Source organism: Xiphophorus couchianus, chromosome 5 (assembly GCF_001444195.1).
Source record: "Xiphophorus couchianus chromosome 5, X_couchianus-1.0, whole genome shotgun sequence".
Taxonomy (NCBI): Eukaryota; Metazoa; Chordata; class Actinopteri; order Cyprinodontiformes; family Poeciliidae; genus Xiphophorus; species Xiphophorus couchianus.
Window position 1 is genome coordinate 18,244,409 of NC_040232.1, and position 23,617 is coordinate 18,268,025.

The 23,617-nt window shown below is 37.2% G+C and overlaps 1 protein-coding gene across 6 annotated transcripts; it reads right to left on the bottom strand.

The window, feature by feature from the left end:
- Positions 1 to 80: 80 nt before the first annotated feature.
- Positions 81 to 22,808, bottom strand: LOC114143927 (testis-expressed protein 2-like). 6 transcript variants are annotated; one of them, XM_028016339.1, is made up of 13 exons: positions 22,634 to 22,804; positions 21,765 to 21,856; positions 10,237 to 11,744; positions 9,037 to 9,237; positions 8,457 to 8,793; positions 8,101 to 8,342; positions 7,760 to 7,924; positions 7,420 to 7,519; positions 3,971 to 4,097; positions 3,085 to 3,192; positions 2,572 to 2,781; positions 2,030 to 2,150; positions 81 to 1,768 (listed from the first exon to the last, which is right to left on the bottom strand). In XM_028016339.1, exons 3-13 carry the CDS (start codon positions 11,719 to 11,721, stop codon positions 1,649 to 1,651), a joined length of 3,216 nt encoding a protein of 1,071 aa, XP_027872140.1. In that variant the 5' UTR covers positions 11,722 to 11,744; positions 21,765 to 21,856; positions 22,634 to 22,804; the 3' UTR covers positions 81 to 1,648. The 6 variants fall into 6 exon arrangements, 5 of the variants coding, with proteins under 5 accessions (XP_027872140.1, XP_027872137.1, XP_027872136.1 ...); XM_028016336.1 differs by having other exon boundaries at positions 3,085 to 3,198; positions 21,765 to 21,853; positions 22,634 to 22,803; XM_028016335.1 differs by having other exon boundaries at positions 3,085 to 3,198; positions 22,634 to 22,803.
- Positions 22,809 to 23,617: the final 809 nt, after the last annotated feature.

The window sequence follows — 23,617 nt, forward strand, 5'->3', positions numbered from 1 at the left end:
TTTAGGAATAAAGATGTATATAAAAAAGGCATGAGAACAAATTCAGAAGGATAAATTGTAAGCCAAACAACAACAAAGGCTATCATTAACAGATTTATTTTTGCTATATAAATAAGGCAGATACATGTGGAATCATTTTCAGCCTTTATAATATTTGAATATTGGCCTTAAATTACATTGTCAGACATAATTAATAATTCACAGATACAAATTACACATCTTTATTAATATTTCCTCAAAAATCTTGTTTCATTCTCATAATACCAAAAAGTCAAAAAAACTGAAGCCAGAACCCACTTTAAGCATCTTCAAAAGGCCATGTAAACTGGAAACCAGACAAAAAGTAAAGGAAAATTACCAAGATAACTATTGTCACAGTGATTCAAAGAACTAAAATGAAACCAAACTGTAAGAACTTCTGTAAACAAAGTTGATGCAAGTCTGCAGCACACTCTTCAGTAAGAACCTACAAAGCTTTATTGATTTAAGCACACAAAAGAATCCGACTCTAAAGGACTTTGGCTTAGAAACATTTCTTCAGAAAATGGAACCTGTAGCTACATTCTTGGCAAGAAATATGCTTTCTGTGTTGAGTGTACCGTCTGTTTACATACAGTATGGCAGGTAGTTTTAAAAAGCACCTTCCAAGTTGGTCAACATTCTCTCCCAATATCAACATCAACATGTGCTGTATGGCAAAAATGCATCAGGTGCTACTTCATTAGCTTTGCTGACCATCTGGAAAAAATGTGCAAAGATCGTGTTTGTCCTGAGGGCAGGGAAACGAAGTTTGTGCAATTGTTTGCATAACCCAGCCTAACATGATCTGGGTAAAAACTGTTTTCAGGTACCAAAGCAATGGACCCAAAAGCCTCCTGATATACATTCAACCAAATTCTAGAGGCATTGTACTCTTCAGGTACACATTTTTATATAGTCTCTTAGTCTATGAAGCACTTGTTGGCTTTATTCTGCTTGTGCAATAAACATATATAGAATTTCCAAGGCAGATCATATCCTTACTACTTCAGCTGTGCGGTATTAACATACAGTTTGATAAGAGCATCAGTGGTATTAAAATAAAATTAAAAAACAAAGTTTTGGCAGTTGTACGGGGTGCTCAGGTCTGGTCACAACAAATAAAAGTAAAAATACTGTATATTAATAACTGATCATAAAAAAAGGTTTCAGATCTCCTGCAAAATAAACAGAACATACAGTGCTCCTCTTCATGTTCGGTCAGCTAACTAACTAAGGTATCTGGTGAATGCATCTCCATCTTTCTGATTATAGGACATATTTACAATAATCAGAGTATTTTCCTACTTATTACCTTGAGCACTGGAATCAGCTAAGAGCCAACCCATGGTTCACTTTCAAATAACAGTTACTCATCAATGAGTTCCTTACATTAGAGAGTACTAGTTAACATAGCAGCAAGCAACATGTTGCCATTAGTTTCTACTTGGTCACTTTAACCTGGTTCCTAGAAAACTGTAGCATTTCTTTTCTGGTAGGCCAGACAGTGGCTGATTGTGGGGGAATGTCTCTCACAACAGTGCCTGAAGAATTTGGCTTGAACTTTCATTATGAAACTCCAGAAGCTTTAGACAATACTGTAAACAAACTCCAAGGCTGATGGCTGCTGTCAGGACAGCTTCTCGATTCCTGGGAAGCTGACTAAGGGTCCGCCAGCTGTTCGATGGTCCATGGCAGAGTGCATTAAAGTCAGCCACACGTCATCCATGTTTGGCATTACAAGGATTTTCTGAAAAAGGACAGAGAATAATACAGTTTTTGTGAACATTTTGTGTGTCTTGTCAGGAGTATGACTGATTCAGTTATAATTTGAGTGACCTAAAGGTTTTAAAAAGCACACAAGTAATACTTTATGGATTATCTCAGGAATGAATTTGCAGTACATCAACAGTTGTAATGTGAAACATTTATGTATTTTTCCTTTTTTTACAATTCTAGAGGGCCAATTTGTACTATGTGTACTTTTGAAAGTCACTTTATACAATACTACCTGGAATTCCTGGTACAGTTTTTTCTCAATCCAGTCTGTAACATGAAACAGAGTCACTTCTCTTTCCCCAAGTTTTGGTCGAGCCTTCAGTTCCAAGTGAGGTGGTATCCTAAAGCCATACCTTCAGAAGAAAACATTCAAAATCATTCACTTTCAAAAATTTTGAATTTCTACTGTACAATACCTTTTAAACAAAAAAAGCCTTTACCACCAGGGGGGAGACATACAACCCTTAAGCTCTAAACAGGTGTTTGTACAGTAGAATGCAATTACTTGTTCTCACAACAAACACATCTTGTTAATTTCTCTTCATTTATAAACACAGATTTGTAATTTCAGCAAATCCTTGCAGAAATGGAGGGACGATAACACCATTAGGAGTCATCTTAAATCCATTTATTCACTTGATTTCTTTGATCTGTAGGAAACAAACTGATGATGAAGATGTAACAATTTACCCCCTTTGAACAAAATATGGATGTTTGCTTTGGAGACCAATCTACTGAATATTGTAACAGTAAGACGATTCTTCCTTTACATACCAAATCCTGTCAGTGGGAGGAGGAGGAATGTTGACAGCTAGAGTTCCTCTGAGTTGCTGAACCTCCACAGTGAGGAGGAGGGGTGTGTTGGACACTTCCTCCAACTTTTTTTTGATGAACTCTGTCTCAGTGGCCTTCTGAAAGTATTTGGATTTGGCAATCTTGTCCACAAAGCGCATAATCTTGCTCGATCTACGTCCACCCACTAGACTGCATTCAACAAAAAGAAGGAAATAAGTATTATTCACTTGTGTTTTTTCTTTAATGAATTGATTTTTCATTCCATAATTAAAAATCAACTGTCTGGCTTATTATTCATTTATTTATTGCGAAGGCTTTGGTCATTGCCATTCTAGTTGCGTTTACTGCCTAGTCAAGTTTGTGTGGATAATTATGTTATGTCATGTACGCATCTTTACAAAGACATCGCACAAGATATTACATTACATAACAAAACTGTAATTAGGAAAACTAAATGTGTAAACAGAAAGTATTACACAAGCTTAGCAGTACCTTTCTGATCCAGCTGAATCATTTGAGATGTCCGCGTTGTCTTCTTCATCTGATGAACCTGCACTTGATGACTCTTCATCACTAGCAGAAAGGCAGTAGGTCCGAGGCCTGTGCCTGGGAGCAATCAAAAGCCAAAACGGATCAGGGCTACTACATACATACATATTTGGATATATGAGAAATAAACACAAGGCAGCCAGAAGTTGCACCAGACCGAATGTTATATCTTGAACAACAAGCTTAAAAGCATAACTTGATGATCACCAAATCAAGGATATAAGTTGAACTCTGGTTTAGTAGTCTGAACACAGCAGGTTGGGGACTTATCAAATCAGCACTGAATGGAGGGATTTTAGATAATTACTGACCCTCTCACTTTTCAAACCAATCTTGTCACCACAAAACCTTATATAAAAGAGCCATGAAGTGATTGTGAAGACTTTTTATGGTTTAATTTTGATTAAAAAGATGTGATTAGGTATCATTCTCTAGCCATACAGAAAAACATGCTTCAAACTATCACCATTACAGAAGCGACGTCAATCTCTGATATCCCGGCTTTTAATTACTTAGAAGTAATTTATCAGATACATTTTGAAAATATGAAGAACAAAGAAATAAATTACTGAACACATGAAGGCATTGGTTAATTGTACATTTAGGTTGAATGTTAAGCCGAACTCACCAAAGGAAGAAACATCCAATTAACAGCCGTAGAAAAGTAGAAGTCAAAAAGAAGGAGAAGCAGGAATAAGAACAAGTTTTAAAGGAGGGAAGGAAAAAATTTGTAAAAAATTAGAGAAACAACAATTTCCTAGATTGAGACAAAAATGCAGCCAAAACTGTTCTGAAATGTTTAAGTAAAGACAGTTGTCCTCCATTTTACCCATCTTTGCCAAATTCCCCCAAGCGGAGACTCTCTTCCTCCTTTCCCAGTCGATTAAGAATCATCTTGGTTTCCAGAGTCATCAGGAAGGAGCCGTTGTAGGAGATCTCCAAATCAAACCAGAGACCTAATAAATATAAATAATTCATTAGAAATGTGTATGGTGGTCCAGAAGATATGAGATAAATATAAAGCAACACTCCTCCCACTCTACTGATTTGGATGAATTTGTTCAGTCACCCCGACTGACAATATGCCCTGTAAGCACAGGCGACTGATGCACATGAACACTGTTTTTACAGATTTTTTACAGACAGTATTATTGGATATTTTTAAAGTAAAACACAATGTTTAAGTTGTCACTGATTAAACCTGGATAAATACAGCAAGAATACTCTTTTTGCCAAGTGTAAAAAAATACGAGGACAATGGACCTGCCAAAAATTTGCGAACTTATTTGCCTGTCTTTTAATGTGGCAATTGTGCAACACTGTTTATGACATTTAGCAGCATGTTAATGCTGTTAAATGTCCCATTGGGAGATAAATAACTCAATTTTACAGAACTGTTTATCCACCGTTACCCTGAGCAGTCACAACAGGCTTTTCGGATGGGGAGTAGCTGAGAAGAAACTACTCTGTAGCTTCTTCGCAGCGGACAGCAAGAGGAGGAGAGAGCAGCATGCACAAAGGCATGATTGACAGCACTAAGATCCTTTTCACTGATTATCTCATACTATACTTTCAACAAATATGTACAAACATTTTTTTAATAAAATCTACATATTTAAGATATTTTTTTGATTCATTATATATATTTTCTGTAGCCCTCAAGTGCTTTCGATCAAACTTTTGGTTTTTGGCCCTAATGACAACAAAAATTGGATGTCACCAACATCCAGTCACAATGATTGATTTAATAGCATTACAGATATATTTCCGTTGAATTTTTTGATTAGGCAGAATTATGTCCTAATTTTTTTTGTAAAAAAAAAAGCAGGTATGAGGTGGGCTGTGCAAAGTTATAGTTTATGTTTCTACCACTTGATGGCAGCAAATTTTGACAAATAATAAATCAATAAAGAGTGAGAAGGTAAACTTGTATGAACAGCTATTTAGATAACCTAATATTAAAACAGGCATTTAGACCTACATATTTGGTTTGCCACTTTCTCTGCCATTAAGAAAACATAATTTCATTAGATGTCACTGCTAGCAATAGCTTAAAGACATTGCTATTCAACTGGGTTAGCTAGTACATAATTAGCATTTCCGCCTCTAGCACTCTATAGAGGTTTGACAAAATCCAAATAAATAAAATGAAGAATTAATAATAGTATTGAAAACAAATTAAACAATTAAAAAACTGTTTAAAGCTGATGAGGTTGGATCAGCAGCAGATAAGAATGGACCTTGTTTTCATACAGAATTATGAAGCAAGGTGAGCCAGAAAAGAAGTCAGAAAAGAGGAATGGAAAAACAAAGAAGAACAGAAAGTAGAGAGAAAAAAAATCAAAGCCTGAAGAAAACAAAAGACAGAACTGAAGGTTTGGCAAAGCAGTATGTAAAAATAGATGAAAAAACTCATTAAAGCAGTCAGGCAGGATGAACAAGTTTGCTCTGCTCAGACTGGTGGGTTTTGACTGACTGTGAAACTGGTAGAGGAGATTTGCATTGCACATAGTTCAGCTTGCTAAATTTGGAGAGTTCTACCTGGCTTGGATCGAAAATTAATGAGAACTGGTGTAAAGAAAACAACAATACATTGCAAAAAAACCCCAAACGTCTCAAATAAATTTTATCCACAAGTATAGGGGTTTTTGTTAGACTAACATCTCTTGAGTGTGTCTATATCTATGTTCTGACTAAGAGGAGAACAATGGTCTATGTTTCATGAATGAATTTTATAAGGCATTTCAGGTCACACTGTTTGAAACCATAAACAAAAGCAGTTGCCATTTTGGTTAGTGAAGAAATCAACTCTTAGTCTCATTAAAGGGTTATACGAGAGCTGTGGCAATAAAAATGAGGCAGTGACTCATGGTGTAGAGAAGAACAGTGAAAACTGAGACATAGAGAGAGTATACCCACAAAGAGGAAGATACAATGGAAAATGAATACAGAATGCAGAAAAAACAACAGAGCAGAAAATATACATGTGATGAAAAGACAGACTGTATGGAATAATGACAAAACAGCAGTAAAGCTTAATCCTGCTCTGAGTCTGAATGTTTTGAAAAAAATGTAAAACTATTTCTGAAATTATAATATGCTATAACAATAGTAAATTTGTTAATCTTTTCTATATATATATTTTTTTTAGCATTATGTGATCTTTTTTGTGTGAACTCCTACACCTGATACTGCTGTTGCACCTGAATTTTCCCTCTGCAGGACAATAAAGGCTGTTTCTATTAAATGTGTTACCATGTTTTTTTTTGTTGTTTTTTTTTTTTTAAAAAAGGTTCACCAAGACATTAGTAACTCCAAATTATCAACACTTTTTCGTGTTTAGTCAAAATTCAAGTCTCATATTGTCAGTACAGGCTTAAGCTTTACATATTAATTACACAGGCACACATCCTGGTTATGCGTTTATGGCCAGTCTGTACTGCACCCAAAAAACTCTGACCTGCTCACACTGCAGCATATTTCTGTCAATTGTACAGTAATTTGAGAATCTATATGAAATTATTTACACTGCATTGTAAAATCTTTTACATTCTGCAACACACCCAACCATGCAAAGCTTCTAAAGCGATACCAAAGAACAACATAAAACAAAGCCCTGAGGTGACGATGTAACAGCAACCTTAGATAAGACAAACGGTTGTACTTTAAACACACACAAGAGCAATGTTTCTCTGACCTGACTGCCTGATAAGCTCTAAAGCATACATTACTGAACTTGTACTTAAAAAAAACCCAAATGTTTTTAATGGGTGAAACTGTTCTGAATGTCTGGTGAATTCAGAAGTCACAAAATGTTTTTGTCAGTATATTTATACACTTTCTGTTCTAATAAAGGATAACTATTTTATGACCAGTAAAACAAGTAAGAGTATTATATATTCTTATTTTGAATTAATGCAGCTTAGGTATGATGGGCATTTCAAACAAATTTTCAATGGGAGCCTGTTAGAGTGTTGCACACACTGGGGTAGCTTTGTCAAAGCAACTGTTCAAAAAAATTTGCATATGGAAAGATAAGCCTGTGACAATGTTAAATGAGGAACACTGCGGGACTCAAAACCTGATAATGATGTAACACATTAAATTCAAAATCTGCAACTTGGTTACAAACCAAAAAGAAATAAGGTTATCTCTCCTTGACGTGCGTTATCACAGAGCGGATATAGATTGAAATGTTTGTGGAAATGTGTGATTAACTCCTGGTCAGAGACATACTATGAGTGTATGTCTGTGTGTGTAGTGTGGTCCATCTCTTGCCTCGGGAGTCAACGGAAGGTGCAGATGCTCCAAGAATTCTGGGAGTGCTTGTCCCCATGTCCAGTTCTGTCAGGGTGAGCTCATTCATGAAGTAAGGCAGCTGAAAGAGACCCAAGCATACAGTCTGAACCTCCATCAACAACTACACTTCATCAGGTAAATGTTTGTAAACACAATGCCAAGTGAATCAGCCATTCACATCAGAGCAGCTTAATGCCTTTAGCCATCTGTATGCAATAAAGATGACTTACTGAAGTTCAAACAGGACATTAAAATGGGAAAGAAAGGGAACTTTTTGCACTCTAAGAACAAAAGCTTTCCCAGATCTTGTTACACTCACTCGTATCTTGCTGAGCTTCATCTGAATCTTCTTGGAGACTTGTTCACACCAGTAGGGCTCAGTCAGGAAGTCCCAGAAGAGTCTGCCAAGGGCTGCGTTCACCCAGGCAACAGAGTCCTCTTCCTGTCCCTTGGGCTGCTCCGGAGCTGATGTATTGCTCTGAACCTAAACACAAAGTTCCCGTTAACAGGAGTATGAAACATTCAACTTGATGCATTTTATTATGCTCCTCCACCATTCATGTTATGAACACACAAACTGCAAATGAGGTGACAGGTTTATCACCTTAAAAAGAGAACTAAATATTTTAAGCTTATAAAAAGATAATAAACTCGCTATACCTTTTTATCAACTCCAGGGCTGCTCTGCGGGCTCTGAGCAAAGCCAGCAGATGTGAGATTGTCTGCCTGGTGGTTTTGCAGCAAGGAGGCCATGTACACACTGTATTCTAAAAACAGCTTGCTCCTGGAACTCCCTGATAATGTCAGGGAGCTTGTGGTGTCTCTTGACTTGAACAGTGGTGCCATGGCTTCGTCGCTAGAGGTGCGGCTACTTCTGGGGCTGTGACAGTCTGAGATTGTGGCTGTAACAAATTACAGATTACCATCTTAAATTATCCTAACTGGGATTTTGACTTAAGGATTAAGAAAATTGTCAACAGACAAGTCCTAGTAAATAAATAAATAAAGTCTCTGACCTTTTGTACTGATCCCAACAGAAGGTCTTTTCTTCATATTCACTCTGACGTTAGAGGCTGAGAGGAAGCGCTGAAACCAATCCTCTTTCTCCCTCCCCGTCCGCCCAAACAGGAAGATGGTCAACTCTCTTTTGAACAGGGAGGACCGCCGGTCCTGTGCTTCACTGGTTCCCTCTTGATTAATCCCAGCACTCAAAGTCTCGCCATCCTCCAACCTGCCCTCATCTGGCTCATCTATCTTTGACATGAAGTCATCTTGTCTCCCAAGTTCAATGCAGATGGGATATTTTTTGTTCCATACTCTCTTTTTGGCTAGATTTAAAGGTGTTAAATAGACCTGAGGGAAGATTTGTGGGGGGTGAGGGGAAATAGACTTCTCAGGTCATCATATATTTATTATTTTTCCAAAAAGCTAATATCATTGCTATAATTTCAATGGAAGTTATCACATAGTCAGTTATTATTTGCAGATTTGCTTTTTATAGAGTTTATGAAAAGCTTTAAAGATAATCTTCAAAGGTGTAGGGATGTTTAAGATTATATTTTGAAAATATGGTAAGACAGTAGTGTGAAAGCATACCTTGCTGTTGCGAAGGTCATATATCTTCTGACTGACAAAGCTCACATCAGGCTTTGGTTCGCTGTGTCCAGCACGGCGGGAAATGTTGTGGTTGGGTTTGGAAAGACGAATGATAGAGCCCTCAAGGCGAACAAACACAGACTGAGTAAGTGTGGCATGGTATGTCTCTGGGTCGTAGTTCGATATCTCATTCATCCAGCCCTGAAAAAATAACATATCAGTTTAATATAGATGATGCTTTAGTGCGCTATATTGAAGCTGAAATCAGAAAATTGCAAACTATTAACCCAAAGACCCTGTTAAATATCAACAGAGTCTTTGCCCAAGGACCAAGACCACATCTAAAAGTTGCAGGACATCAACCCTTAAGGACTGGTGTTGAGGACTCTTACATAGAGGATCGTAAAGAGTCTTTGCTTTCCCTCTACGCATACAAGCGCAGGCCATTTACCACTACAGCTATTTTACTAACACAGATCACAGCACTGTAGATTGCAGCTGAAATGAGGAGTTAAAAACAGAGAGCTTTTTTTTTTTATTTGTGGAGAGGCTGCTGGTCTGTTAGGACAAATGCTGCAATGCAGCAGGCAGTGGCTTGGAGACCTAACTTCCAACTCATGTTTATCTTCACCTTATCAGCTCCAATTCCAGTTGGAGAATGACATCACTATTTTACTTACTGAGAAATCAGTGAGCATGAATGGGGAGTTTGGTATGCAATTAGTAACAGCCCTCTTTTCACAACTTTTGACTGTTCTTTTTTTACACATTTATCAAATTTAAATGTAAATGAACATAGTAGTAAATTATTATACAATTCTAAATAAATATACAAAGCTGCAAGAAAAATGTTAATACATGCCTATTAAATTTTATCTAGCTAAATTCAGTCACAGTTGCCATGTTTTATTAAAAAAAGAAAGCATTTCATTATTGCAATTATTTTCTAAATATTTTAATCCTATTATCTGACCAGTTTAAAATATTTTTAATAACATAATTAACCAAACTGCTCAATAATGTGGCAACTCAATCTAGTTTTGTGATACCACATTCAAAATAAAAAATGCATTTTTTTAGCGTACAGGACACTGAATGATCTCTGCATGTTCTTAAAATTATATATATTAAAAAACTATTGTGGAGCTGAAAAATGGCAAAAGCATAGAAGAATAAAATAATAAAGTGGAAATAACCGACCTTGTATGTTTCTGGCTCTTTGACGTCCAACCTGATGATTTTCGACAGTTTTCTTGAATGTCTCTTTTCAAGTCCACGTGATTTTGGCCCTGTGAGCCAAACAACACCGATGGCCAAAAAGAATCCTACCCCAATCCCAAATAGCATTCCTCTAATATAGCCTGGAATTGGCAATACAAAGCATCCATAGACCAGAAGAGTAAGGAAAGCGAGAGTATAGTATGGCACATTAGGTGCTTGCTCACACACTTCACATTCATCATCATTGCTTGGGTCCAAACTACCACTTTGTGGGAGTTGACTGCCAGCTTGAGTAGTAGCAGTTCCTTCATTACCCTCACCCTCTGTGTCAGTGCAAGTCTCAAAGTCTTCACTGTTCAAAATGCAAAAGTCCTCCTCCTCCTGTTTTGCCAGTGCAGACAAGGAAAGTAAAGATAGTTTGTTGGGGCTTTTAGTGTCAGCAGAGGGCTCATCAAGTGATTCGGCTCCAACAGAGGTCCAGCTGTTGGGGCTTTCTGCCTGAACGTCAACTCCATCTTCCTCTTTGATGCAGTAGTTGTTGTTGCTCTCCTGGTTCCTACAGACAGAACTGATGGTGGAGAGTTCTGTGGCACTGGCAGAGAGCCCCTTAGGCCGGTAAATGCCACCACCACTCTTTTCATCCATGATCTTGCTGAGAAGCTGGAGTGGTTCGGAAATGGCTTCCGTGAGACGCCGCTTAGTGTCTTCAAATCGTGCTTCGACTTCCGAGACTTTAAAGAAGCTTCGGTTGTCTGGCGACACCAATGGCGAGGGGGGGGCAGTTTTAGAGTCGTTAACTGATGCCAAGGCAGCAGACGGCATCCTTGACTGTGCAAATTGCTTTAAGAGATTCAGGTTAAGACGAGAATCTGGAAGACGGTACGATGTGGAAGAAGAGGACGAGTCTTGGGATGTATCCGACGATAAAGATTTGACAAGATTTTTCATGAGTTGTCTGTGTCTAACTGAGGATGTCGGAGCAGAGGTGGGCCCTTCACGGGACTCAGTGTCTGAGGAAGGTGACTTTGCCCAGGCTAAGGTGGAGGGAAAGCTCAGAGATTTTATGGGAGAAGAATTGGCAGATGAGGCCTTTTGCTCAAGGACATGTGAAGACAGAGTTTGTGTAGGAGAACGGTTAGAGTGATTACTTGAACTGGGAGAAAACCTAGAGGAATCAGGCATGACAGCAACACCAGCTGCAGAATCCAGAGATGCCCCGTCAAACATTTCCTCACTTGCTTCCAGGGCCGTCACGATATTAGAGTCGTCCAGAGGAGCTGAAGCTGTAGGACGGGCTGTGATGAACAGACCATCTTCCTCCTCTTCTTCCTCCTTTCCAAGAGCTGAGAAGTGGATGGTAATGGCCTCCTTTGATGGTGATCGCTGGACATGGAGTTTAGGGGCCACGACAGATGGCTTTTTATCTGTGGATTTCGCTCCATGGCTAGGATACTGGCTGGTCATTTCAGTACGGCCACTGAGTCAGTCTGCAAAAAATAAACAGAGTTTAAGTGAATATTCAAATATCTGGATCCATTGAAATGCAGTAATGCCAGACGAGTGTGACTTATTGATAGGTTTATTTTATCCTAACCTGCAAAGAATCAGCCAGAGACAGAGATTAGTTTTCTTTTCTTTTCTGCAGAACAGGAGAATTGAGAACAGACGCGACGAATCGCTGTCAAACACTGTCTGAAATCAATTCTGCTAGATCTTTCTTTGCATTTCTCTTTATTGTATAGAAAAAGGAGGTTGGGCTTCTTCACACAGTCACACAGAGAATTGACCAACCGTCTTTACATTCTGGAACCTCCTATGGACATGCCCTTACAAGGGCATGTGACTGACCACAACTAATCAGTTACATATGGAACTAATAACACATGAATGTTTAACGTTTTTAGCTTCCAAGCAACCATCCTAAACAAAGTTAATAATATACTACAAAAGAAAGAGAAGTTAAGTAAATATAAAAAAAAGAATAATATGAGAGTAATAATATAAAAAGAATAATATGAAAAGAATAATATGAAAACATAACTTGTAAAATAAACTCATGAGTAAATGAACAGGAGGATAATTTTTCTAACACTTATCTCTACAGTTGTACCAACAAACATCACAGAAAACTTTAACTGAAAGACAAAGAAATTATAGAATTGCCTTTCATAACCAACATGTTAATGTTTTTGTTAAGTTTAAACTTGTAGAGGACATATAGGCTGAAAAAAAAGCTCTAAATAAAGCCAAATAAAGAAACGTAATAGTCAAGCAAAAATAGACAGAATATGACCATGGGTATCTACTGTCTGAAGGGTATGTGTGATGAGTCCAAGTAAAAAATACTGTAATAAAATGCCACTTATAAAATATTTAATAACTAAGCCAAAAATAACAGCCAAATTCTTAACAGGTTTTCACCCATCTGACAAGGCAAAAATTAAATCAAATCTGTAATAAAAAATGCTAAGCTATCAAAACAGAGTATTATTGCAAAGCCCTTTCCTTGAGATTAGTATTTGCTTTAAGGTTTTAATAGCTTCCCATCGACGTTTAGTGAGGCTGAGAAAAAAGGCCAAAACTCTCAAACAGATTAAAAATACAAATTCATATTCAAATTTTTAGCTCTATTTGCATCTTTGTGACGTCCTCTGGAGAAAATAAGAGTTCTGCTAATAGCATGTTGACATCTGGCATTCATGTCCTTGTGTTTTGTCTAGGCTGTGGAGGCGGCAGGTCACACTGGCTCACTCATTTACAGACTCCACTCACCCACTCATTGTTACATGGGTCATGAGTGAGCTCGTTACGAGGTCAGGCAATCTGCCAGCCACCTCTGTCCCTGGTTAGCCAGCTTTTGGTGCACTGCAACACAATGAGCCATTGTAGTAGGCATTTGGAATTGGATAGCATGTCAACACAATTCTGAAAATCTCCAACAGCATCCTAAAAAAAAAGAAAAAAAAGCAGGATAAAGTTGGACTTGATGTTTATCTTCTGATAAAACCAGAACCTGGCAACACTGAATAGCAAGTAAATTAAAACTTAAAACTTTTAAATGTAGCTTATCAGAAGCCACATTAGAAGTGAGTTGGCCAAACTGTTATATTGTCCCATTCTTCACTTTCAAAACACATTCACAGTTTAAATAAATATGAACTAAAATTTGGGTTTTGGATGTGGGTTACCACTTCCTGCTTTAAGCTTTTTTGGGAACTGAACACACTTAATGAATGGATGCCATTTCTACATACTTGAACAGTTACACTGTTCATTCTGATAATCATAACATTGGATTTCAGTGTTATCTGTGACAATTTACAAACTTAAGCACAACATAAAAGGAAACCCACTTTGTGTTTCTACAATTGATGTTCATTGATGTTTTCAACATACTGATCACAATGTGTACAAGTACATGGAGACAAAACAAATTACTGGACCTGGGAAGTATCGAAATACTCAACTAAAGTTTCAACTGTGCTTAGCAAAAATGGAGGGAATTATTCAAATATAAATAAGAGTAATATGAAATGTCTTGGGTTTTTATAGAAATAATAAAAAATACAAAAATCTCTTCCAAACAGCCATACAGTTAAATGCCAGTCATATTGAAACACATAACCTGCTTATGTTGGGAGATTCTTGATGGGCTGTTGTGCCTCATCTGTTCTCACAGTACAACTTCACAGCCACTCATTAGTAATCTCACATTGCTGTCAACTGACATCTAGGAAGTCAATATGTGAATCAAAAACAAACAACCCCCACACTCACCCAACATCATACAGTTTTCCTTATGATGTGATGTTCAGGAACAGCTGACTTACTACAGAGCAGGCTACTGACCATAACATGACTTGTTGTGTCAGTGTGAGATCACTTTAAAAGTCACATTTTTATCAGACTTTTGGGATCTGGGACAAAAGGGAAGTAGAGGAAATGGGCCATCATGTCATGCCATGTACCATTGCTCCACCTTCATCACTCTCTTGCAAAATAGAAGAAATTACAGTGATCTTAACACATAGTTACTACAAGAATTCAGGCAAATATTTTGCTTTTCTACACACAAGCTTTTAGAAAGGTAATACTAACCCAAAATAATACTAATAAATAACCCAAAAAAGAACATTTACACAGACGCTCATCCATGCAAAGGCTTACCTAAACAGTCATGGCTGAGAAACAAAATGGTGAAGTGCTGCTAGACGTTTAAACCATATTTAACATAGCAAGAACAACTGGAGACAAGCTTTGGAAACCTTTGCTTACAAGGAAAACTCTAATTTTTCCAAGGGATTCTGCCTATGAGACAACAAACAAATAGAGCCTTAAACCCAGCTGTGCTACATAACCCACACTCTGATATTTAAGAGCAATAAGAAAAGATCTATAAAGCTCCAGAAGCTGCAAAAGGGAAGCAGTAAACCTCCCTAAGAGCATAAGGTAATGTTAACAGTTGACAGCCAACCTGCCTTAAGAGGAAGAAACCTGCAAAAAACATTTTAGACCGCAGAAGTACAATATATCAAATAGTAGCGGTGCACCGATTGCAGTTTTCACTTTTTAAGAAACTGCTACGTCAGGAAAAAGTGCCATCTGTGGAACAAAAGGGCATCTCTCAGATACATACCAATATATATTTATCTGAAAATGACCAGTAGTTAAAATAGTATTAATCAAATAAGAAAAAAGATAAACGTAAGAAGCAACTCTTACCCATTACAGCTACAAATCCTGACAGTTCTGTAAATGCACCTGAGCTTTAAACAGGAGAACAGGCGGTCAGTTTTCATTTTACAAAACTCAATTATCTTTCTGTGAGGTTATTTCTGGGAGTCACTCTGCTCGTTTCTTGCTGCAAATGCAACATATTAGCTCCTGTAGAGAATCTCAAATGTCATGCTCTGCTGTTTCAGAGGACACCACTGACATTAAGAGGACGCTTGCTGAGAGACGGAAGGCAAACTGCACGAGAAAAACACCAAGCAGAGAAAAGCATGGAAACACTTCAGAGGTTGCCAAGAGAGAGATTAGAGGAAGTCCTTACTTGAATCCTGCCGTTTACTTAGGTTGGTAATGGTTTGTCCTGAGCGTTGGCTGAAAGGGCAACAAATGACGGTCTCGCATCTCAGTGTTCCCTTTAATGCTATGCCAGTATTACAGATGCTCTAACCATATTAAATGTTAAAGGGTAAAAAATGACAAGACACATTTGAGAATGCTCTTGGAATGTGGTTGAACACTCCCTCATTTTTTTAAACAGGTAAGGTTCAACAGGTTATAACTCTGGAAAAACCTGAACCTTGATCCCGCTGTCTCTGTTGTACTATGAGAGGCATTTTTATGCATAATATGTAGGTAGATATTCAACCTTAAAGTATGGGTCAACACAACTAAAAGCAGAGTGGTGAGTCCTAAAACTAAATATTTCTATTCTCAAAACTGTTGTCTTTTCTAGTTCAACAATGATTGTACTCAAAGGTCACTAGGTATTACTAAATTGTGATTCAAATGACATAATTTCAGCAGTTTTCCCCCACCACTATACTCCCCGTTGTGCATGTGGCATTTTAATCAACAATTAAATAAGTTGACCAATACCTTGCTGACTTCATGTTGTGGAGACAAACAGAAAGCAGCCAGCTGCCCGACAGTACCGAACCTGTTCTTAAGAATGCTGACAAACTAGTGACACGACAAACTAAAATGTTTTGTGTTGAGATCATCCCAAGTATCAGCTGACTGCAAAACCCTAAGCAACTCCTCCAGCAACATCAGCAGTGCAGTGTCCAGAGAACACACTTCAACTAAATTGTGGTGTATAACCCTACAACGTTTAAGGAAACCATTCAGATCATCAGCACTTTATTTTTAATAATTAGTTTTGGACAAATGAATTGGACTGTTATTTATCAATGGCTATACAAACCTGGAAAATACTTATAATCCAACTTTTTCAGATATTTTCTATAGTAAACCTGTCCTTCTATTGTAAAGTGAGATATGTAAATGCCTCATTGTAATTACCATGAAACGGAAGAACTTGCATACTAATGCATCTGTAATAATGGATGACATTTCTTTAACATGATGGCAGCATTCAATCAGCCAACACCAGACAAGATAAGCAGCAAGCTTATCTAACAAAAATGTTATTAAACTAAGGTCAAGGACTGACTAAAAGGTGAGAGATTGAATTAAGTCAAACCGCTTCACATCCTAACAGACACATTTTTCTAAATATGGTTTTTATTTACAACATCAGCATTAACTCATCTGAAAATGTGCTTCACTAACTGTACTTAATTTTATCTTTAAAACACATAATTATCACTGTATTAAATACTTAAATATTTTGCAACTGTGAAAGTTAAGGATTCAGTAATTTGTAGTCTCAATACAGCATCAATAAACTGTACATGGAATTAACACTCTTAAGTATTATTATAACAAATAGCATACAAGTGCTATTTGAAAAGAATATAATGAAATCTAATCATTATTGCTGTACTGTGCAGGTTTTTTATTGTTGATGAGAAAATCATAGTGATTTTTATTGAACAAATCAAAACCAAGAAATGCAATGCACTTCTTTTGTGTTACAGTAAAAATCAGATCAAGGTTAGGGACATGATACACAAATGAGAATAACCTGGTATAATAACTCGCGTTATTTGCTCCATTCAAAATGACCACCTCAATTAAAAAAAAATCCATATCTCAGTTTTCCTCTTTAATAGGTCATTTGCCAAAAAAACAAAAAGCAAAATAAAATCTGAATCAAATCAAAAATCAGCCAGGAGCAGCATGCTGGCTGCATCGTTACATGAAATATTTTTCCACTGAAAGATTTGACAAAAAAACAAAGCTAGACACACTTTCACCTAGGAAGAAAACAACTGCCATTATCATTTCCAACAGGATTACGGAATAATATTTGCCATCTGTTGTGACAGATTTGGACAGTTATCACTTGCCTACAAATGACCAGCAAGATAACCAAGTTTCTCAACTATTGCCTGGAATTCCTCAGCTGTTGTGGATTACAACACAACATTTTGTGTGGAGCATGTGACAGAGTGTTGACTGAGTGGGAAGTAGAAATCTTCTGATTTAAGAAACCGATGACAGACGGATGGAAAGAATGAAATATGTAACAAATAATCTTTCCATTACCAAGACACTACATGCAGATTAAATATTAGTACTGCTATTGTAAACAAGCAAACAAAATTAAAACTAAAAAATATACACCAAGCTTATTGGTGTATATACCTCAATGCATTTCAGACCATGTCAGATCAGGAGCCTAGATTTGTTGGTGTCAAATAATGAACTCTTTGCTGAACTGCTTAGACACATCAACAAGCCCTCATTATTTTTGCATGAATGCCTTTAGCTGCAGAGCAAACAAAATGACGTCGGTCAAAGATCTGCCGCCACAGAAACAGCTTTCCCAGAAGCTACTCAAACTGACATGTTTGATAGTTTTAGGTCATCTGGAAAGGTAGGAACTTTTGATAAGTGTCGACACCTAAAATCATCTGTTAGGAAGCAAAACTAATCCATTATCAGCTGAATAATCCTGTAGGTCACTTAAGAACATGGCAGCGTCCAGACGAACCTCTTCAGGAGCTTTAGCAACTAAAATTGACAGAATGAAACTTAAAAAATTAAAACAGGTCTTTTAACTTTTGCTACTTTAAGGTTTGTTTCATTTTTATTTCTACATATTCACATAAAGTATTCACAAAAAGTATTCTCATTCCTTGAAATATTTCTCCCATTCTGTGACTTTAAAACCACAAACCTCAATGTAGTTTATGTGGATCCTCATGTGATACACCATGACTTACATCCACATTTGAAAAACTGTGTAGAGGATCTGTTAACATTGCACATTACCATTATCGCTACATCCCCATTCTCAAAAAAGGTAGTGGCAACATTATACAGGGGGGCACTTTCCCTCAACAGTGACATGTTTGATGAGAAGATGGAGAGAAACACAGAGCTGTTCAACCCGTTAGCTGATGCAAAAAGTTTAGGATGGCATTGGACGTCATCTTCCAGCAGGACATTAAACCCAAACATACAGAGAGAAACAGCAGCGTGGTTTAGATCAAAGTATGTTCATGAGTGAGAATGCTGCAATCAATCTCCCCTCTTAAAACCAATGAAGGATCTGTGGCAAGACTTCACACTTGCTGTTCACAGAAACTCTTAGTTAATTCTGATTGATCTGAATCTATTTGGCAAACAACTACATTTTGTTGGTCTATCAAAATTAAAAATCCAAATATGCTGAGGGTTGTGGTTGTGATGCAACAAAAAGTGCAAGTGTTCAAGGGGAACTGACTAAAAACTTCCAGCTACCTTCCAAATGTAAAAAGAAATACACTGGTGAAGTATTTCAGGCTGATTCTTGGTTGCAGGAATCCAACAAAATACTCAGAATGGGAATGGTGCTCTTTAAAGAAATTGTCTGCCCATTAACTCCACTCTGGTCAAAACCACAAGAGCGCAGATCCAACATGCTGCTTTCCTTCCACAAAGACTCCTTTGTTTCTCTAAATAGTTCCCAAGCCTTGCTTAATGTCAACATGCTACATTCATCAAACTCACTAAAATCAGACAATTAAAAGAAAACTACAGACGTTTATGAGATCGTGCAACGGGACAATAAAGCCAAGATTGTTTCCCTTCCTGGTTTAGAGCTGTGGATTTTTCCAGTTTCTAGTTACATTCATCACACCTGCGAAAGCACCGCAATAATCTGTCTCAAGTAATTATAATTTGTGCCACTCGGCTCAGTTCCACAGCAGCAAGCATGTAAGGGCCCCAAGGGACTTCATTCAGTAATAAAAAGCAGTTTCAAAAAGAACTAAATGAAATGCAGACTGGATAGCTGCTTTTTCAAATGATGCATATAAATGATGCAGCAAAAAACAAAATGGGATAGCGAATAAAATTCTTCAAATTTGCACTTTATCCAAAACAAACTGAAGTGTGAGAGCACCTCGCTGGGGTCTTTGAAAGATCCCATAAAAAGAGCTCAGTTTTAGCTTCATGAGAGACAGAAAACATTCCTCAGGGCTCACATTAAAAGTGCAAATAATAATAATGATAATGGTCATATCTTAGTTTTCATCTCTATCAGAATTTCTGCTCTCTTGCCATCACTGTGTGCACTCTACTTTAAGTCCCAGAATCCATTAAAGTTTATTTATAGAAACACTATATTTACACATGTCCTCACCTCCTACCTTACGTCTGTCTCTTTCTGTTGGTAACAAGTGATCATTACGCTGATGGGAATGCAAGGGCTGCTGCTGGCAGAGACAGCAGCTAAAACAAGCTGCAAGCTGACACTGCCACAGTTTCACAAATCCTAAGGAATAGTCCACATATCAGTGATTGGACAAGTGCCTTTACATTTGTATTTAAAGATAAGTAGGCTGATGTTATCCCAGCTCATATTAGAGTGCAAATAAGGCCATGTCAACAAAGATTCATATGCATTTATACAGGTTAGCAAAATTAAATTAATGCTAGACACTGCTAGGCACAAACCTTAAATTTTTATACATTTTGTCACAATTTTAAACCAAAGAGTTTGCCTTCTAACTTATTGCAATTTAGGTGATAATTCAACATAAATGAGCATATAATCATGAAGTGGAAGGAAACAAGAACTTTATTTTAAGAATGTTTCATAACTGAAAATTTGAAAAGTGTGGCATGCATTTGTATTCAGCTTTCTTTGATCTTATACCCAGTAAATAAAATTTTGTGTATCCAACTGCCTTCAGAAGTCACCTGTTTAGAAAACAGACATGCGTACAATAAAATACCCAATAAAACAAATTATGTTAGCTTATATTATAAAGGGATTATATTATAGGATTAATCCCTGGTAATAAGGTGCTGAACCAGGTGTTCTCTTAAGGCCTCCAAGGTTTATTAAGGACAAACAGAGAACAGAGTTAACCATGAAGGCCAAGAAAAACAGCAGATAAGTGTGGAGAAGCATAAAGTTGAATTATGCCATAAAACAAATACAACATCTCACAGAGAGTTGGTTAATCCATCAATTAAAAACAACGCAGTACAGCTTACATCCAAATTTACCAAAATATGTCTAACCACACAGACAGACTGAGCAAGGTCAACACTTTTTAGAGAAGTTGCCTAAAGAGTCATGCTTACACAAGAGGAGCTGCAAAGATTCACATGTGGAGGGAATGCAAGCACTCTGTAAATGTGGGAATCTGAGAGACATACCCCAAAAGACTTTTAGCTACAAAACACAGAATCAGATGTCATCTCACAAATAAAAGAAGTTCTTTTAAAATACATTTTCTAATTAATAATTTAATTCATACCACAATTATGCACCACTTTGTCTTGGTCAATAACATAAAGTCCTAAAGATTTTACGTCTTTAGGACATAAACTCCTGTGACGGAGCTTAAAGGTTTATCAATACTTTTGCAAGGAGCTTTAGCTGCACAGGCCTATTTAACAGTACTTTGCAGACAAATGCCGCCATTATTGATTGTAAAGACCTTTACAGAAATATGGACACACCTCTGTGTGCATTTGAGCAAAGTGTTGGACATTTCTCTGATAAAAAAAGTTGACTGCATTCATGTGACAAGGAGTTAGGCCTTATGGCTTTGCATTTTTGTGAAGACTGTCAATTATTTCAACATGATTCTAAGTTGATATACCATTTAGGTTTTCCAGCATCATCAAGAATAGCTATAAACAGGTTGTCATGTAATTGCAAGATTGGCTTTAAAAAAGGAAAGAGGGATAGAAAATCCCATGCTCTTAGAAAAACAAATCTCCACTTCTATTTCATTCAGTCCAAATGGGGCAAGAGTCAAGAGGCTGAAGAGTATAAAAAGCATAAGAGCCTGAAGCCAAACAGAGTTAGCATATGACAAGAGGATAATATCCCTGTTTTGTAAATCTGGATCAGAGGTGAAAAATAGACCAGAGACAAAAAAACATTTCACCAAGTGGAAAATACGCAATCTCTTGTGTTGTACACTCAAACGAACAATTTCGTTTACAAATTACTAACTTTTTTTTGTATTGTTGTAACCATTAAAAAAATCTCCTCTTCAGCTCAATCTTATATATATATATGTATATAGTTTTACCCTTCTGTGGTCTGTGCTTAAAGGAAAAAGGTAAGCACACAATTTACAAAAAAAGAAAAACTGTTCTTTAACTTTTACAAATCTTTTTGGAAAAACAAACATTACTCAACCCCTTTGTATGACTCAAAACTTTCTTTTCTCCTTGACAGTAATACCAGGCACAGAGTTTCAACATCATTAGTCTACCTTTTCATTATTCAGAGTCGTGCTTCTCCTTCCTATCATCTCTTATCTACCCTCTCTCTCTACATAGACTTTGCCCTTCTCTGGTCATTTGCAGCACAGGAAGCAGATCAATAACGAGTTCAAATGTACTGGCTAAGTGCTTACCTTGGATACTCGGGGCCATTCAATCCAGCCTGGGACTCGCATCTGCCTATAGTAGAGTCAAGTTTCTCATGCCTGTGGAGCTCAGGGGCCTTCTGAGAAACACATTTGAAAGTAGAAAAAACAGTAATTCATGATATTAATCATTATGCATTCCTGTAAATGTAGTGTTTTTGAAAAACTTTAATTGGGTTGGTGCAAATGTCAAATATTCTAGCCGGGTTGTATTCGCCACCATTCAAAATGGAGCTTTTGCGATATCGGAACTTATTTTAAGAGGATTTCAATTCTAGGGAATCTAAAAAGTAGAACGTTACAAGTTACAGTCTGACTTGTACATAAACTTTTTTTCCCTACACAAGCCCTGTAAAGTCGGCATTTAAAAATGCTGGTCCAATTTCTTCCTAAAAGAAGCCCTTTAAAGTCAGCAAAATCTTGACATTGTAGTGATTCTTGCTTTTGCATTTACAGCGCTGTGGACCACCAACTAGCCGTAGCCATGTGTGACAGGCCAAATAGCTCTCTTTGTCGTGTTAATACCCAAATTAATTAATTGGTTACATGCGGTAATTATGTGGGTTTTTTTTATTCATATACTTGTTTAACCTTTAAATAATCCGTACAACTTTTTGTCAAATCAGTTTGTGGTCTTGAAGCAGCTAGCTCAAGCCTAAAAATGACATAAAGTCCCACTTTTAACCGTCACCATCTAAAACTCGACTTCCAAACAACCGTTAAAGATTTACTAACGCGCAATCAAAATGCGCCAGTCTTGACTTAACTCACAAACGAGTCTTTAAAGTGCTCCTCCGACCGAAACCACTTCACCATTCTCACAAGCTGCTTTAAAAAAAAAAACAGACGAAACTCACCATGCAGAGGGCTCTCCGTTACGGTCTGGATTCACCGAACAGAGCCACGAACGAACGCAAAGATTTGGATACTAAACCGTTTAATATCGTTTACCAGCTCCACGTACGAAGCAGACTTCACGCCTCGTTTGGTCTCTCTCCCCCTGTTGACGAGCCTCTGTCAGTTCCTTAAAGAAAAAAAAAAAACTGTAGAGTTTTACTTTCTCAGACCAGAGCAATCAAACCCGCAGCTGGAATGGTCACATTTTTAATCGTCGGGGATTAACGATCGACATTTCGATAGAGCGATTGGACATGCCTGCAACAGATGATGCAGATGTAAAATGCAAAGTTACTTTACTGTTACTCCATACTGTCGAAATGAACAGTACAGCATTGTTGAGTGCTGCACGTTTATCAGTCAATTCAATATTTTTAATCTAAAAAGTGAAACTCAAATGAGAGTGATTTACTTTAAGCATTTAGTGTATTTATATTTGGGCGGTTATAGGCCTCAAAAATTAGGACCCAAATTTCAGCTTTAAAAATAAATAACAAAATTTTTAGTTGGTGTCACATTCTGTGTATTAAGTTGCACTACTGGACCAGAAACAATATCTGTATCCTACCTGGGCCAAGAAGAAAATGAACTGGATTGTTACTTGGTATTCCAACCACTACACTGATAAAAGTACATTTGCATTTTATTTAAAAATCAAGGTCCAATTACTTTTCGTATTGGTCTTATGCAATGTTTTACTTTCTGAGAAACTGAATACTTGGAGTAGAGTGGAAAGGCAGAGTTTGCAAGATGCTGGAGGTTCAGTGTGAGACTTTTACAGGCAGTGATAATTTGGGGAGCCTTGTAGGGTTATACATCTGTTGGTCCAAAGTCACAGCAGCCATGACCACATCAGACTTCCTCCTCCAACAAACTATATAGAAATTCTTCCCTCTCTGCCAAAAGTTCCAGCTTAATGACCAAGGAAAAATTGCCCTCATCAT